This window comes from Lontra canadensis, unplaced genomic scaffold (genome assembly GCF_010015895.1).
Source record: "Lontra canadensis isolate GAN:19392208 unplaced genomic scaffold, GSC_riverotter_1.0 scaffold79, whole genome shotgun sequence".
NCBI lineage: Eukaryota > Metazoa > Chordata > Mammalia > Carnivora > Mustelidae > Lontra > Lontra canadensis.
In genome coordinates, this window is record NW_022631073.1 from 9,551,279 (window position 1) to 9,569,686 (window position 18,408).

The 18,408-nt window shown below is 41.4% G+C and overlaps 1 protein-coding gene across 6 annotated transcripts in view; it reads left to right on the forward strand.

Annotated features, from left to right (window-relative positions):
* Positions 1–18,408, forward strand: part of ATE1 (arginyltransferase 1) — a 157,055-nt gene that overhangs the window by 124,174 nt on the left and 14,473 nt on the right. Inside the window, exon 12 of one of the 6 annotated variants that reach the window (XM_032882166.1) lies at positions 14,252–14,277. The exons of the other annotated variants lie outside the window; for them this stretch is intronic. Within the exon in view, the coding sequence (XP_032738057.1) occupies positions 14,252–14,262 (11 nt within the window). The 3' untranslated portion in view covers positions 14,263–14,277. Of the gene's footprint in view, positions 1–14,251; positions 14,278–18,408 lie in introns of those variants that run through there. 6 annotated transcript variants of the gene reach the window in all.

The following is an 18,408-nucleotide window of genomic DNA, read 5'->3' on the forward strand; positions in this document are numbered from 1 at the left end:
GCATAAAACCACTGGTAAGAAGAAATTGAAATGACCCTATCATCTCTCTATACGGCAGTAATCACGTCAGTGTTTTTATGCTTTCCATCTGATTTTTTTTTTCCTCTATGCATTGGTGTACATTTTTTAAAAAACAGCAGGAATCCTCCTTCACACTTTTCTTGTTTTTACTGAATGCTGTGTGTTGCTTCCTCCTTTTAGGAAGGTAGAAAACTCCCTGACCACGGATTTGGGGTTCAGCAGACAAATGCCAGGGGTTGGGTGGTAGGCTGTGTCCAACATGGATATCTATAAGCGTCGCTGACAGAGTAAACCAGATGTTTTGGAGTTCGTTTTAGAACCGTGATAAATTATGATTTGATTTGACTCTTAATGTTATACAGGTGTTGTGTTATTTATTGTTGGTAGTAAAATCCTTTTGCTTCCAAATTTGTAACCAGGGACAACGTCACCGAGTGTATGTTACTTCCCAAGTGCCATCCCGTGGTGCCTCCTGGGTGACCTCAGTTGATCCTTAGGACAGGAGGGAATATTTTGTCACTGACCCCCTCAGATATCATTTATTGGGAAAAATACCAGTGAATACTTGTTTATAATCAGAGATTTAAAATAATCTTGACCCAAATATTGCTCTCTCTTTTTTATAAGTACTGATTTTAGTATTGATTTTAAGGAGCTAATTAGAATGGTCTTTATTTCTGTCTCTACTGATAATTGCAGTGGTAAAGTCATTTTACCACAGATTAGTCTAGATTTCTCTCCCTCTTTTCTATACATAATGTGAAATGTTTGTAAGAAATTTCTTAATCTAAGTCACAATATTAGTAAGGGTATTGAATTTAAATTTGCTGTAAAAATAATGGCACCTAATTTTGTCTTACTGCTTTATGCATTTCCCCAGGTTAGAGAATTTCTAGGACACTTGAACACTTCCCAGCCAGTTAGTGAAAACCCAGGTGTAAGGAGCTTTCTTCTGGTTTGAGCCCCAAAGTTCCAGGGCTCCAGTCTGTTATTTTATGTCGTTTCAATTGTCTCTTTACTCCATTCTTCTTTCTTGCTGACATGGTTCCCTAGCACTTTTTTGTCCTTTGGGGTCTCTGTCACATATGCTCATGGAGAAAGCAAGTCCCACTCTGACCGTGTGTGAAATAATCAGGTTGAGAAAGAGCTCTGACCTGTTTTTGCTTGCCTGGTTTCTCCGAGCCTGGTATCTCTTCCTGAACACTGGTCATGGTCTCTCGAAAGGGCCTGCCTTGGCCTCCATGTCTCCCGATCACTGGGAAATACTACGTAATGACAAAGCAGAATCACCAGATCTCCCGAGGGGCCCTAAAAGTGTGCTGCAGCGCGAACTTACAACTAAATGGACAGTGACTTTAATTATTATAGGTATAGAATTAAGCTGGCTTTGGGGTTGACCTACATACTTTGATACTGATTGTTGGATACTTAGTAAACATATATTCTTTGTTGCTAGTAAATATGGTCCTGGGATGTGTAGCCAGGTAGAGTGAGAACCAATGTCTTTGGAAATTTGGCTTTTATATTTGGTGAATCTGGAGAATGTGTTTTGATGTGGAAAGTATAAAAAGTTATAGTCTTTTGTTTTGTTTTTTAAGATTTTATTAATTTGTCAGAGAGAGAAAGAGAGCACAAGCAGGGGAAGTGACAGGCGGAGGGAGAAACAGGCTCCTGGCTGAGCAAAGAGCCTGATGTGGGACTTGATCCCAGGACCCCGGGATCATGACCTGAGCCAAAGGCAAACACTTAATGGACTAAGCCACCCAGGACAGTCTTTACAACAAATGATGCTGTAACAACTGACAACCAAATTCAAAAAAAATCTAAATCTAGACACAGACCTTACATCTTTCAAAAAAATTAGCTCAAAATGCACTCTATCCGTGTGAAAATATTACTTCATCATGTTATTTCTGTCTTTTCCCACTTAACCTATTTTTCAAAGATACCCTTTCTTATCCAGGTGTCAGTGTAACACTAATAAGACTCCTGTTTTAAAAATTAGAAACTAGGTTTCCCTAGTTGACATGGTTTTTTAATGAGGACAGTAAGGAGCAAGAAAACAAGGCTTTCCTATGGTATTTGTGCATATCACTAAAGTATTGTAACATTTTAGTATTTGCATTTTCTACTGAAAATGTGCAACAGACTTATTACTAAAGTAAATTCAACATTTGCAACCACTGTTCCCATTTTTTTTTTTTTTAGTGTCTTCAAGCCAGTCTTGCATGAGAGAAATTTTAAGAACAGTGCTTTACAAATTTTTACCAGCCAGTCTTTGCCCGAAAAGGCATGCATGAACAGTGAGCCAATGACTGAAAGTTGCCAGAGTCCTGGCCAGAGGCAGACTGAAGTAGTTCTGAAGAAGTTTGAAGTAGACTTGAGGTTTCCATTTAGTTATTTAAGAAATATTTCTCTGATCCCTTTCTCTTTTCTGATTGAATAGATAAATTTTTTAAGGAAATAATTCCCTTTTGTAATCACCCAGTTTTTAATTTAATTAATTCTATAATAAATAACAATCATTTTGAAATCATTCCATCTAGCAAGCTGGACACAATCATGATGCTTGAGAGCATGTCTATAAAATGCTCATTTAGCCTCGCTCTACTGTGTGGTGTCTTCCAGTGCTGTTCTGTTTGTTTGTTTGAGTAAAAAACTGACATTTTTTATATAGTGAAGAGGTTGTCCAAAGTGTCAGTTAAAGAATAAAATTAAAGCCCGTACTGTTGTCTAAGTGCTGGATGAACGATGATGTCCTGTTGAACAACGTGAGCTGTCATCAATTTCAGCCCTTTATTTGATGTACTACTAAGATAGGAGAAATGTTGCCAATTAGACTATGACTCCATCAGTTGTAAGATGCATCTGGGTTTCAGAAATATCAGAATGTGTAAAAATGTGAATCTTAACACAGAGGAGGTGTGGGTCACCTGGCAATCTATAGAGTATTTAAGAGACTTGTTTTTAGGGACACCTGGGTGGCTGGCTCAGTCTTTAAGTGTCTGCCTTCAACTCAGGTCATGATCCCAGCATCTTGGGATCGAGCCTTGCATCCGGCTCCATGCTCAGTAGGAAGCTGCTTCTCCCTCTCCAGCTCCCCCGTGCTTGTGTTTCCTCTCTCGCTATCACTCTCCATCATACATAAATAAAATCTATTTTTAAAAAAAGAGAGAGAGGGGCGCCTGGGTGGCTCAGTTGGTGAGGCCTTTGGCTCGGGTCACGATCCCAGAGTCCCGGGATAGAGTCCTACATCGGGCTCCCAGCTCTGCGGAGAGTCTGCTTCTCCCCTTTACCTTCTCCCCTCTCATTCTCTCTCTTACTTGTTCTCTCTCAAATAAATAATAAAATCTTTTTTAAAAAGATAGAGAGAGACTTGTTTTTATTTGTTAGGGAGCTTTGTGGCATCTTAATTCTAGGCATTACATATATTATAAATGGAGAATATACTTAACATATCAGAGCTGGGAGGCATGGATTTCACATGCTTTTTTATAAAAATAATATTACTATCGCTGATGCATGATAATAGTAGAATTCTTTTAATACTCTGACCCAGGTACCTTAGAAAATTTTGAGAAGACACATAACCCCTTCACAAGGATACTTTATTGTAATGAAAGTAAAAATTTATTACTACCCCAAAAGCACTGAAATTCCTTAAGCATTGATGATTTCTGTGCGTTCTGGTTTTAAACAAATTTTAAAAATTCAAAAACTTTGCTAAAAGAGAATTTATAAACTTTGCTTAGCCAATAAATGATCTCTGACAAATGATGGAATGATTAAAGATTAAATAAGTAAAGAAAGGGCAAAAGATCATATCCCAGGATGTCAGTCAAGCTTATCATCAGCCCCAAGTAATGTGCAATTAACTGAACATTTTTCAACCTTGCAAATTATCAGTAAGTATTCTTGGTTTAACTTGTGCCTCTGTAGTAACAGAGCATGAATCATTAGCTTAATTGAAAAAAATTGTTGAAGGGTACTCGGTGCTATATTTTGGTGGTATATTTCAGAACTTGCATCATTTGCTAGTCATAATACTGTGTCTACTAGCTGTTGGAGGAAGTGACCCAAAGACAAACATAATAATCCAAAGTTTCTTATGTCATTCACACCCAGCTTCAATATAAGAATGAAGTCTCTGCCTTTGTCTGAAAGGTATTTTTAAACTGTTTAGATTCTCTTTTGTGTCTGTTAAGATTCAGTCTCTGAGCAGAAAAATAAGCAAGCTATAAAGTGAAGGTATGAGAAGGTCTGTTTATTTTATAAGTGTTCTTTTATGTGATGCTAGCAAAATGTTTTTGATATAAACATGGAAACTGGGGTTGAATTCCTGTTCTTGTAAGAAATGTATTTTCCTAGCTGCCATTCATTTGAAATGGACATCATTGATGGGAGACTTAACTTGTTCGTGCTGTGGAGTGTTCAATGATAACAAAGTGAAATTTGTCTGAAAATAGGAAGGACATGTTGACAACCGGGAAAGAAGTAAAGCTACCTGTTTTACCAACCCCTATCAAAATAAGAAAACAAGAGTAAAAATTGTGATGCTGAAGAGTTATTTAGCCTGCTTTCCCTCCAGAAGCAGATCCTGAAACATGGGCTTGCGTTCCGGGGAGCAGGAGTGGAGACCAGAGACAGTGAACTAGTGAAGGGAAGAGGGAGAGATAACAGAATGGTGGGTGCTCACGGTGCGGATCAGCACTAACATGACTGCACTGCAGCCCCTTGAGAAACCCTCAGGGATGTCTCAGAATTGGCTGCCTGAAGGACCTCAGGAAGACCTATGTCCCCTGGCTTTCTCGGTCCCCTGGCTGATGATGGTCTCACTGGGTGTTAATGTCTCTTCGCTGTGCATTTGCACATGTCCGAGTGGAGATCAGGCTGCTACATCGGAAAGGCGGGAAGCAAGACAGACCTTGCCCAACTCCCCTTCACAGAACTGTGCACGTTAGTCATGGCATGAGTCAGAGACGAGGCCCGGGGGATGAGAGGCAATGCCCAGGCAGTGTCTGATGTAGAAGAAGTATTGAGACGGCATATCCCTAGTGTCAGCTGACCATGTCCGTGGCATTGGGACACGCAGAGTAAGGACCACAAACAGGAGAAAGTAGTGGATTAAAAAAACAAAAAAAAGGTCTAGTCTAATTTGAAATACTTGGAGGAGCCAGCCAAGAATTAGAATCAGAAGTGGGAAGAATTCATAAAATCATTCATTCAACACATGTTTATCCAGCCCAGTATTATGCTTCATGAGGATGATGTAAATTAGTCCTCCCAGCCGCCCGAGAGCTCAGCAGAGGACGCCGACAGGTCCCCGGCAGGCTCAGTGAAGCGTGTAAGTGGCATACTGGGGGAGATAAAAGCAGTTAGTTCCCGTCAGGGGATCCTCAGTCCGGTTTTGGACACGGGAGGGCAGGGAGTGCTTCTTGGATGAAGTGATCTGTTGGAATTTTTAAAGGGCGGGGACACGCAAGAGCTTCCAGAAGAGAGAAGGGCTTATTTAGAAGGCCCGGGTCGGGGAGGGGGCGCTGCGGTGCAGGGAGCACAGCGAGAGTTTGGCCGGGGGTGCTGGGCTTGGTGGGAGAGAGGCAGCTGGCTGGTGAAGAGCGTTGCTCTATCATTATAAGGACTTCAAGATTTCTCTTCAACATACTGGAAGGCCAGGGAAGGTTTTTAAGCACCAGAGTAACATCAGCAGTTCTGTCATTTCTATTGTACATGCGGAGAACGACCAGGACTCAATTAAGACTGGAGGTGGGGACACTGATCTGGAGGGTTTGTGTGGGGTCCTCTAAGCAAAGGATGATGGTGGCCTGGACCAGGGTGGTGACAGCTGGGACTGGGACAGGAGTGAACACATGCTAGGGTATTCAGGAGGCGGGGCACACAGAACTGGCCGGTTAATTGTATATGGTGAGGGTGAGGGAAGAGAGTGGTCAAGCCCGACAGGAACAGAATTAAGGCTGACTCTTCATTTCTGACCGGAGGAACACGGAAGGAGCAGCAGATCCGGGGGAGGAGAGGGACGGTGAGCTCAGCCTGGACACGTTGGGTTGAGGGTGTTTGGAGACATGAACAGAGGTGTCGGGGAGACAGTTGGACACAGACCTGACGCTGATGAAGGGCCTGGGAAGGCGGCGTTAGAACGTGCGAAGGAGCCTGACGAGTGCGTGCGGCTGCTTGCAGTGAAGAGCAGTGGTCTGAGGCGAGAACCCCGAGGCAGCCACCATGGAGCGACCGAATAGATGAGGATCCACACTAGAGGCCAGAGACGTCAGGAGAAGCCAAGAGAGTGTAGAGTCCTGGAAGTCACAAGAAGCGTGTTCAAGAAGAGGGGGCAGTAGCAGCGTCTGATTCTGCTGACAGGGCTTGAGAAGCACCTTTGGAGCCGCTCGGCAAGAACGGTCTCAGCCCGGCGGGGAAGCAGCCGCGTCGGGGCTTGGAAGCTGAGAGGGGGCGCCTGCTTAGGCCTCTGCCTCCGGCTCGGGTCCTGAGACCAGGCCCCACACTGAGCTCCCTGCTTCTCCCTCGGCCTCTCTCCCTCCCCTGCTCCTGTCACCACCCCCCACTCTCTCTCAAGTAAAATCTTGAAAAACAAACAACGAGGTTCAAGTGAAGAAGGTGACGTAATCTGAATTTTGAAGACGCTCGTCAGAAAGGTAAATCTGAAGACCGAAGGCCTTCAGAACTGAGAGAGACTGGAGGAGTTCGGGCAGGGGAGGTGTAACAGTGACAGAAGGGGCTGGAAACCGGTATGTCCAGGTCTCTGGCATGAAGCACAAGAAGAGCCAAGCACACAGATGGGAAGATGAGCCTTAGAGAGTAAGGACCCTTCGTCTGTTGTAGGAGAGAGTGAGGAAAGGCTCAGTGCGGTGAGGGTGATTGGATCGGTGTGGTGGCAGCAGGTTGAAAGCTTTCTCTTCTGATGCCTTTTGTTTTCCATTCAAAATAGGTACTAGTGACAGGGGTGGTGGCAGGACAAGAAGAACAGGAGACAGAGTGAGTTGCCAGTCCTCGTCCAAATCGGCGAGGGTGCGGGGGCCGGGCTGGCTCTGTCAGAAGAGCATGTGCCTCTTGATCTCAGGGTCATGAGTTCGAGTCCTGTATTGGGGGGTAGAGATTACTTAAATAAAACTTAAAAAATCAGCGAGGGTGATTGTGTAGATGGAGAATCTCTAGCCTGGAGAAGGCAGACAGTCGTCTCGTCAGGCTGTTCGTTGCCGTGAAAGGGCAAGAATTTAAAGCTGTTGTCAGGGAAATGGTTGAAATATGGTAATAGCATCTGAAGTCAGTTAGAAAGGAACCAAAGCTAGGACAAATGGAGCAAAACGTCATAGAAGGGGTCACAGGACTGGTCGTCTCTGAAAACCGGGTGACGGGCTCACTGAACCCATCAAGGATACGAAATGGCATCCAGAGAAGAAGGAGTGTCTGGTTTTATAGTTCCAGAGGCATGTCAGGCTGTGGCCTGGGGTTTGGGGAGCTGAAGTAGAATGAAGGTAGGCTTACTGAGGAAGACTGACGCAACCAGGACGACAGCCGCGGCCAGTACCACATGGTGGTGCAGCAGAGACGGACCTGCCAGAGATTTCCATTCCTTGGTGCCATTAGATATAGGAGCGCTGATGTCCTTGAATGAAGCCCCTTTTCATTTACCAGATAATTCTCAGGCTGCTATAGCCCCCAGTAATGTAAACACGGGGCGGCGGGGAGTGCCTCCCGGGCATCTGTAAGTGACAGAGAATAGAGAGTGTACCGTTTTTTAGAAAAATCTCATATTGTGTAGATAGTGATGTTGAGGACAACTGTCTTTGTTTTTTTCACAGTTTTAACTACAACCCATAGGAAAAATACAATTTGTATCTCCACCTAGCGCACAGCCCTTGTACATGTGCCTGTGTGCAAGTGTTGTGTCTGTCCGTATAGATATGCAGTTGAAACCAAAGTTTCATGAAATAAGGTTTATCCTCATTAGATGTGATATATTCCATTTGCTTTGCTATTTTATAAAAAAAAAAAAAAAAAGGCTGTCCTGACCCACTACATTGATTCATAACCCACTAATAAATGACCACTTGGAATTTTTGAAGACTGGTTTATCTCAGCTTTTAAAGATTTATGTAGTAGGTTTTCAAGTTTGTGGGTATAATGGTATCAGCTGTTGAAGAGTAAGTTTTAGGTGCCTGTGAGCATGATTTTTGTTTGCAAGAAAGACAATGCCAAGGTTCACTTTAATTTCAGAACTTATTGTTCATTACAGTGATAGTTTATTAAAATAACATCTGTTCCTTCTTTAGACATTTAAACTCAGATTATAAATCTTGTTTTCAGTGTGCAAGTTTTGTACATTTTAGCAATCGTTTTTTTAAGGGGCTTTTGAATAATGTTTGATTGTATTTATAAAATGCTGACTAAATCTCTTTCAACATTTTAAAACTTCTTTTATAAATGTAATGTAATCTGTTTCCCTATAATTCAGTTGTCTGTTAAAATACTCATATAAATGGGGGTGCCTGGGTGGCTCAGCCGTTAAGCATCTGCCTTCAGCTTAGGTCATGATCCCAGGGTCCTGAGGTCAAGTCCCACATCGGGCTCCATGCTCAGTGGGGAGCCTGCTTTTCCCTCTCCCTCTGTCCCTCCCCACTACTCATACTGTCTCTCATTCTCTCAAATAAATAAAATCTTTTTTTTTTTTTAAAGATTTTATTTATTTATTTGACAGAGATCACAAGTAGGCGGAGAAGCAGGCAGAGAAAGAGGAGGAAGCAGACTCCTTGCTGAGCAGAGAGCCCAATGAGGGGCTTGATCCCAGGACTCTGGGATCATGACCTGAGCCAAAGGCAGAGGCTTTAACCCACTGAGCCACCCAGGTGCCCCTCAAATAAATCTTAAAAAAAAAAAAAAAAGACTAAAATAAAATTCCATATAAATGTAATACATTTATAGAGGTGATGAACCTAAATTTTTACTTAGTTTGGAAGTAACAAGTCTTAATCAGTTATTTAACTATGCATTTCCTGTTGGAGACAAAAAGTATTGTTTACGTCGAAAATTTTCAGAAGTATGCTAATCAACTACTAGAACTAGTAAGTAAATTTTAGCAAGATAGCAGGATGTGAGGCTAATATACAAAAATCAATTGAATTTTTAACCTACTAGCAGCAAACAATTAGAAAATGAATTTTTTTAAAAAAATCTACAGTAGCATAAAAGATATTCATTACTTAGATAGATATATATATATATATATATATATATATATATATATATATATTTATCAAGACTCCTGCAAGTCTGGGAACTACAAAACATTCTTCAGAGACCTAAAAAATGGAGAGATTTGCCACATTCATGGACTGAAGATTGAATGTTTGTCAAGGTGACAGATGAGATCATGAGAGCAATCTGTTTATTATTCTAATGGACCCGGGTCAATCAAATATTATAAGTACCAAAAATAGCAAATATGCTCAGATTCCTCAACACCATTATTAGTACCATAGTATTTATTCTCAAACATTTTCCTTCTTAATTCAGTTTTTCCAGGTTGTAAGACACACCAGAGCTATATAGTGCCATTTCAGGGACACCGTATCCCAAAGAAATGGACACATAGCCCATGACCAAGTGTTTCCTTAGCAAATTTCTTGTCTGCTCATTGCAGTTTGCATTGCTTAAGCCCCAAAGATTATATCTTGATTGTCGTGTGCATTGCATTTAGGTCTTAAGATATGTCATTGATTTGGGGGCGCCTGGGTGGCTTAGTTGGTTAAGCAACTGCCTTTGGCTCAGGTCATGATCCTGGAGTCCCAGGATTGAGTCCCGCATTGGGCTCCCTGCTCAGCAGGGAATCTGCTTCTCCCTCTGACCCTCCCCCCTCTCATGCTCTCTCTCTGTCTCTCTCTTTCAAATAAATAAAATCTTTTTAAAAAAAATATGTCATTGATTCCTAACTAGCTCTAAAGATCTTTGAACTGATGGTATTGTCATATTGACCAACAAACTGACTACATTGTCGTGTTCTTAGGATCATTCAAATTAAGAGTTGAGTAATACAATATTCAGTTGAATTTTTAGTATCTTTGATAGCATTTTCTGATTTTTCATGAACAACTTCCAAAATCAGTCTATTAACTTTGTATTTAATACTTAACCATTACTACCATAGAAGAGGAGGCAACTGGAGTGTGAATGCCAAGTAACATATTTAAAGTAGAGATATTAAGACAAAGGTTCTGGTTTTGTCACACATTAGTTTTGTGACTTCAGGCAGGTCACAAGTTCTCAGCCTCTGTTTCATATCTGTGAAGTGGGAAATTCAGACTACATAAAGTTAAGAATCCTAGTACGGGTTTTTTATTTATTTTTTTAAGTTTTTATTTAAATTCCCAATGTTAACATACAGTGTTATATTAGTTTCAGGTAAACAGTGTGATTCAGCACTTCCCATCACCCAGTGCCCATCACAAGTGCCCTCTTTAATCACCTGTTTTCACCCATCTCCCCCCACCCACCCCCCCTCTGGTAATCATCAGTTGTTCTCTATAGTTAAGAATCTTTTTCTTCGTTTGCCTCTCTTTTTTTTTCCCTTTACTTGTTTATTTTGTTTCTAAAATTCCACATACGAGTGAAGTCGTATAGTATTTGTCTTCCTCAGACTTACTTGGTTAGCATGATACCCTCTAACTCCATCCGTGTCATTGCAAATAACAAGATTGCGTTCTTTTTTATGGCTGAGTAAAACACGTGTGCTTGCTTCGGCAGCACATATACTAAAAATGGCTGAGTAAAACACACACACACACACACACACACACACACACACACAGAGTTTTCTTTATCCACTCATCAGTTGATGGACACTTGGGCTGTTTCCACAGTTCAGCTATTGTAGATCATACTGCTATAAACATTGGGGTGCATGTATCCCTTTGAATTAGTATTTTTGTTTTCTTTGGATAAATACGGAGTAGTGCAATTGCTTGATCATAGAGTAGTAGTTCTATTTTTAAGGAACCATTTTTAGTTCTGTTTTTGAGGGGCCTCTGTACTGTTTTCCAGAGTGGCTGCACTAGTTTGCCTTCCCGCCAACATACACAAAGATAATTTCAAAATGGATTAAAGACATAAATGTGAGACCTGAAACCATAAAAATCCTAGAAGAGAACAGAGGCAATAACTTCTTTGACATTGGCCATAGCAGCTTCTTTCTAGATGCCTCCCAAGGCAAGGAAGACAAAAGTAAATATAAGTATCGATTTTATCAAAATAAAAGCTTCTGTAAGCAAGGGAAACAATCAGCAAAACTCACAGGCAATCTACAGAATGGGAGAAGATATTTGCAAATGACATATCCAATAAAGGCTTAGTGTCCAGTATATATAAAGATCTTCTAAAACTCAACACTCAGAGAAGGTATGTTTTGTGACCTCCAAATGTTTTAAGATTTGTTGTGAGGATCACACTGCTTAAAAACTAGAACGCAGGGGCGCCTGGGTGGCTCAGTGGGTTAAAGCCTCTGCCTTTGGCTCAGGTCATGATCCCAGGGTCCTGGGATTGAGCCCCGTGTCGGGCTCTCTGCTCTGCAAGGAGCCTGCTTCCTCCCCTCTCTCTCTCTGCCTGCCTCTCTGCCTATTTGTGATCTCTCTCTCTGTCAAGTAATTGAAAATCTTAAAAAAAAAAAAAAAAAAAAACAACAACTAGAACGCATTCCATAAATGTAAGCTATGTGGTTCTGAAGCACCAACTACTATGCACCGTATTGACATTATAGCATTTGCCGTATTGACGTTGTAGCATTTGCTGTAATCCTGCTGGATTTCACTACACGGCTACACTGTGTTCTTTTCACCCACCTTCCCTGTTCCCACTGTTGACACCAGAAGATTCAAACTGTAGTTTCAGGTGAGGCCAAGTAGTTTAGGGAAGTGTTTTCCGAACTCTTGGATGTGGTCCACCATAAGAAATGGATTTTCCTCCGTGACTGTACCCATTTGCACATTTCTCACAAACACAGAGCTGAAACAAAAGTGCTGAACAGTGCTCCTCTTTGCTCATGTGATACACTCCAGTATTTTTTTATTTGTTCTACAACCGAGAGACGAGGAGGGAGGGGAGAAGCCCTGGATTCTTGCTCCAGCTGTGCTCCACTCCTGATCTGGGAGACGGAGCCATGGTAGCAGCGAGTGCTGTGATGAGTATTTGTTGGTCCGTGCATTGTGCTAAATGCTTATTTCAGCCCCACACTGACCCTATTGTTCTAAATCCATATTCATGAGGCTAACAACTGATGAGTATTAGAAAGGGGCTGGGATGGGCAGGCATCTTAGAGTATATCTGTCGTTGGGAAGACTTCTTTAAATTACTCTGTAGACATCACACTGTTGTGGTTATCGAGAGTCCTTTGCGACCGTGACCAGTGGGTGTTATCGGTGTGTGGTGGGTCCCTGAACACTGAGGTCAGACCAGGGAACATGCCCACCACAGCCACATTACTGCCCTGAATGACCAGTTATTACCCTAGACAGCTTCGTGTGGGGGGTCTAGATGGATATTTTGAGCCTGTCTGATGAAACTTGCCTGATTGAAATAATGGGCGCAATCATCAAAAGCATGAGGAAAGTATAGGTGAGAACTAGGCTACAGGCAGGAAAAACTAGTACAAGTTTGAACTGGTCTGTGGCTGACAGGCCTCTCTCTGTTTCTTAATTCCAGTGATACTGATAACCAAGACAGCAGTTTTGCACACGGTTTTCATTTTGTGTTTTATTCTGTGTATCCACATGTATATATGGGCCCTGTGTAAGAGAAGTCACTTGTTTATCGGCAAAGTGACAAACTGGTTCTTTTTCTCTCTTCTGCTGCTGCAGATACAGACAGAGTTAGCACAGATCTTTCTGTTCTTATAAGTGGTCTACTGTCTTGGTCAAGATTCTGACCTTTTTATATTTTACTACAGCCTAAATTTGTAATTTTACTGGTTAGGTATGCCAAAGATTATGTTCCTAGCTAGATAATTAACTGAAAACTGTCCAAAATGAAACCAAATTGTATTATGTGGTGTCATAAATAATCTCATTGTTTATCATGTATTTTAGCAAACTCTACAATAATTGCATGCCTAATTTTTAAAATAACTCCTCACTTTTGTTTTGCTTGTAATGTAACTATCTTTGTCTACCAAGCATCTGGATTCTCCAGATGTGTCTGCCTTTGGAGAAAGAAGTGACCATATAGGCTTATGTCCCCTGACAAACCCTGGACTGAAATACTATGTCCATTGATTTTATTATGCAAAAATGCCATGTATTTACTTACTTATTTATGTATTTATGATTTATTTATTTGAGAGAGAGAGCATACATATGGGGAGGAGAGGGAGAGAGAGTATCTCAAGCAGACTCCCCACTGAGCACGGAGCTCAGTGTGGGACTTGATCTCGTGACCCTGAGATCATGACCTGAGCCAAAATCAAGAGTTGGACACTTAACTGACCAAACCATCTAGGTGCCCCCTCAAAGATGCCTTTTAAAAAATATATATTTTTAGAGGCACCTGGGTGGTTCAGTGGGTTAAGCCTCTGCCTTCAGCTCAGGTCATGATCTCAAGGTCCTAGGATCGAGCCCTGCATCGGGCTCTCTTGTCAGTGGGGAGCCTGCTTTCCCCCCAACTCTGCCTGCCTCTCTGCCTACTTGTGATCTCTCTCTATATCTCTCAAATAAATAAAATCTTTAAAAACATATATGTAAAACACACATATATATGTGTTTTTAAACACATATTTTATATATATGTGTGTTTTTAAAGATTTTATTTCATATGTGTGTTTTTTAAGATTTTATTTATTTGAGAGAGAGAGTAAGTGTGAGTGTGGGAAGGGGCAGAGGGAGAGAATATCCAATCAGACTCCCACTGAGCTCAGAGCCCGACATGAGGCTTGATCTCACAACCCACGAGATCAGGACCTGAGCAAAAACCAAGAGTCGGTTGTTTAACTGACTGAGCCACCCAGGCATCCCTAAAAAGTATTTTACTTTAAGTAAACATGAGTTGAGTGTGCTAGAGAAAACTTAAATAAATGCCATTTGTGTTTTCCTCTTTTAATTTCTTTATTGCTTACTTAATGTTAAATCGCATCGATTGTTTCTTTGAGCAGACAACAGCAGTTACTGCGGTGGTCTAAGCCTTGGCGTCAGGATCTCGGTTCTCATTTCACATTCAGATCTGAGTTAAGTCCCTTCATAAAGAAGATCTGTCTCTTCGAAGAGTCAGTTATAAGTGTAGCAGCTGTTGATGGACGCCCGCTCTGCAGGCGCCTGGGAGGGCTCGGGGACGACACTAGTACGATTTGAACTTCTCCTCGGCATTTTTTCCACCTGCTGTCTGTATAGGCCTTAGCAGCCTGAAGTGAATTATTGTCCACGTGGGAGCTTTGATACGCATCTTAAAGTGATGCCAGGTAGTGCCTCAAAACTGGGAATTAAACCAGAAAACCTTCCTTTCAAGTTGACGAAATTAGAGGGTATGGGGAGCAGGAGGGATTAGGTGCTGTGATGTACTGACTCAGTGTAAATAGTGGATTTGAGCTAGTTCACGAAATTTGAGTGATCCTTGTTCTATAAAATACAATACTGTTTTCAGAAAAGTGATTATAAATTGAACTCTATTTCTTAATGTCTTTTGAAAAACACCCTGTTGTTAAATCCATCACTGCGAATCTTGACAAAACCAAGGCTCTTCCGCAATGCGGCTAATCAGTTATTGTGTTACATTGTCATTTTAAAAATGAGGAGTTTTGAATAGGAGACTTTTTTCTTCCTCCCTCCCTTCCTTCCTTCCTTCCTTCCTTCCTTCCTTCCTTCCTTCCTTCCTTCCTTTTAGAAAGAGAGAGAAAGGCAAGGGACAGGGAGAGGGAAAATCACAAGCAGGCTCCGTGCCCAATGCAGAGCCCAATATAGGGCTCGATCTCATAACCCTGAGATCATGAGCTAAGCTGAAATCAGGAGTCAGATGCTTAACCACCTGAGCCACCCACACCCTCCCGGCGTTTCGAACTTGTTCTTGAAGCACTCAAACTGCATTGAAGAAAGCAAGGAAAATCAGAAGGGATCTTTCAGTTTATGAGCACTTTCTGGTTTGCCAGTGGTGCTAGAGGTAATTTTAGAACCATAGACCTGGCTTTCACTACAAACTGTCGCCATTCTTTTCTTAACTGCACACTTCTGAACCCTCAAACAACAGGAATTATGAGTACCTACCCGCCCCCCATGCAGTTGAAAATCAGCGTTAACTTCAGACTCCCCCAAAACTTAGCTAGTAAGAGCCTACCATTGGCCATACCAATAACATAAACAGCACATAATTGTTCTGTTATATATGTATTGTACAGTCTATTCTTACAACAAAGTCAGCTAGAAAAAATATTAAGAAAATCATAAGGAATAGAAAATACATTCACAGTTGTGTACTGTATTTATCAAAAAGAAAAAATCTGTGTATATGTGGACCCATGCAGTTCAGACTTATTTAAGTATCAGCTTGTATTTTTTTAAAACAAATTTGTTCTCAAGAGAAGGAGTGTGTATGGACTAAAAATACAGTGCTTTGTAACACTGCTTTATTCATTTTTAGTCACCATACTTATTTATTTTGTTTTTCAAAATACATTAAAGGAATAGTTGAGATTTTTAAAAAATATGTAACAGAAACATGTTTGGATTCAAAGGACCGAGCAACACTGTTCTATAAAAGGCCTCTGATTCTGTCATCTTGTGTTGTTGCCCTCAAAAGTTCTATAACAATTTCAGGTCTTAGAAAAAAAGTAATTGGGGGTGTCTGGGTAGCTCAGTTGTTGAGTATCTGCCTTCTGCTCGGGTCATGATCCCGGGGTCCTGGGATCGAGCTCTCTGCTCGTCGGAAAGCCTGCTTCTCCCTCTCCCCCTGCTTGTGTTCCCTCTCTTGCTGTTTCTCTCTCTCTGTCAAATAAATAAATAAAAATCTAAAAAAAATAAAAAATAAAAAAAGGAAGAGGAGGAGGAGAAAAAGAAGTAGTGGGGATACAGGAAGATTTCTTAGAGATTTATTTTAAACTTTAAAAAAACTGGAATTTAGAAAGTCTCAAGTTTGGGGGCTTGTGAATAAATCTTGTGGCTGAGCAACAGGAAGACAAAAACTCAGTTTCTGTGTCAGACCCGTCAGAGCTGATGAAGAACACAGGAGAGAGTCTGAAATGTGGCCTGAACAAAAGAGAATTTTTCTGTTGTTCAGAGGTTCTATGTATCGATGGTGAAATTTTGCCTTAACTCATTTGGTTGCTGGTTAATTTATTTAATGACAAGAAAGGAGTTTTAATGTTGTTATTATAGTGCACACATTTTCATTCTTAAAACATTTTACTTCAAAGTGGAGCTTTTCAGTGCACTGTGAAGAACATGAGAACCAAGAGCATTAAGTCACTTGGGGAGATCTGAGTCAGCAAGTAACAAATGGATTTCATCATAAGCAAATGTGACCCAGTGAGAGCACAGCAGAAGCTCTGGAAGTGCACAGACGAGTCCCCCAGCCCGCTAGCACAAGATGGGTGGAAGGATGTAGTGAGATTAAAGCAAAAACAGCGAACCTGCGTGGCTCTCCGAGGGTCAAAGAAAACATTTCTTCCTCTGAGCAACAGACAGCAAAACTGATTTGGTTTCATGCCTTCGTTGATCACCTCGGGAAAGGGAGTTTGCTTTCCGAAAGTGGATTGCGGGTTCTGATCTAGTATCCAAAGACAGTAGAATCAAACACTCAGGTATAGGTTATGCTCACTGGATTAGGGACCAGTGACCATCGGGGCCTTTGAGCAGTAGCAAAGCAACTCGTAGCTCGTGGCTGACTCAGAAGTATCCTTAAATGCTGCTTACGCCGTTCACTTTGGCTGTGGCTCACTGTCGGGTTCGGGCCCAGACTCCTCTCTCTGTACAAATCATCAGTTCAGTTCTGCCAGTTCATAAAAGGTCTGGAGCATGGGTACTCCCCACACAGTTTCTTTGTTTCTAGAATTCTTAGTCTCTCTGGAGAAGCAGACATAGACTAGATTAGGATATGAAGCATGAGACACAGCGTTTCATTCCAGATAAACCTAGGGCATGTTTGATGGGTTGTTTGCAGTTAACATCATTTCTGTACAATTTACTGTGGTTAATTAATGGGAATTTTATGAAGATGCCAGATACCATTCTTGTTCTAAAAATGGATTAGCACAGAACACAATTTAAAGCTTTTGTGACCTGATTAATTTCAATATTTATTACACATTTAGAAACAAAACAATCCAAGAATGATTTAATTGGAGAATTCAGACACTGAGTAATAAACATGAGGTACTAATTAACAAGAAAGTGGATGAAAGCGGGGTAGTTGCTCTGAAGATCTGTCTTCTGTTGCTTGTCTATTAATTAGAGTGGGAGAAAGATGAGCCCCAGGAACCGCAGACACTGACGGGATGCCCGCTCTGCACTGCGCCGCGTGGGTCTCCGCATCCCCAGCATCTCGGGAATGTGGTACCTGGGCCCCCAGCCGAGAAGTACAAGACTTGCTTCCCAACCTTGGGGAGTTTACCATCAGGTTGGTTAGGCTACCCACAGAGAAAATGGCAGAACGCAACCAGAATGCTCTTCCTATAAAAGGCTTTTTCTGCATGAAAAATCACTTTTGATAGATGTGTTAATTAGCTTGACGGTGATAATCATTTCACAGTGTGTACGTGTATCCAGATACCACAATGTACACACTACATGTGCACGATCCTAATACTTGTCAGGTTTATCTCGGTGAAGCTGGGTGGAGGAAAGCTCCGTTTTTAAGTGGTTATAAGAAAAGGAAAAACTCAGTTGACAGTAAGCTGGCTTACAGGGACAAAATCGCTGAGGTTTTAAATTGCATTTTTCCAGGCAAAGTTGGCCAAAGTAGAAAAAAATGCTGCATGCATTTTCCTCATTGCTAATTTTTCTTAAGTATTGAATTTATTGCTCATTCCATTTTAGTCTCTGAATTGTGAGAACATTTTAAAAAATTATTAGAAATGGATATGCAGTATCCACAGAAATGCAAATCTTTGCATTTTTAAAAAAGGATGTAAGAGTTTCACTTTCTTCTCACCACTTTGGCTTCCATCAGACCTTGCAGGCTTAGATCCCAGGGATGGATGGGGTGAGGATTTAAAAAAAAAAAAGTAGATTTTCTCTAATTTGCATAAAAGATCTTGGAAACTTTGATTATGGCCATTAACTCCGTTCACTGGCCTTTGCATTCCCACCATTGTTTGGGATTAAAAATAAAATCTAGGGGCACCTGGGTGGCTCAGTGGGTTAAAGCCTCTGGCTTTGGCTCAGGTCATGG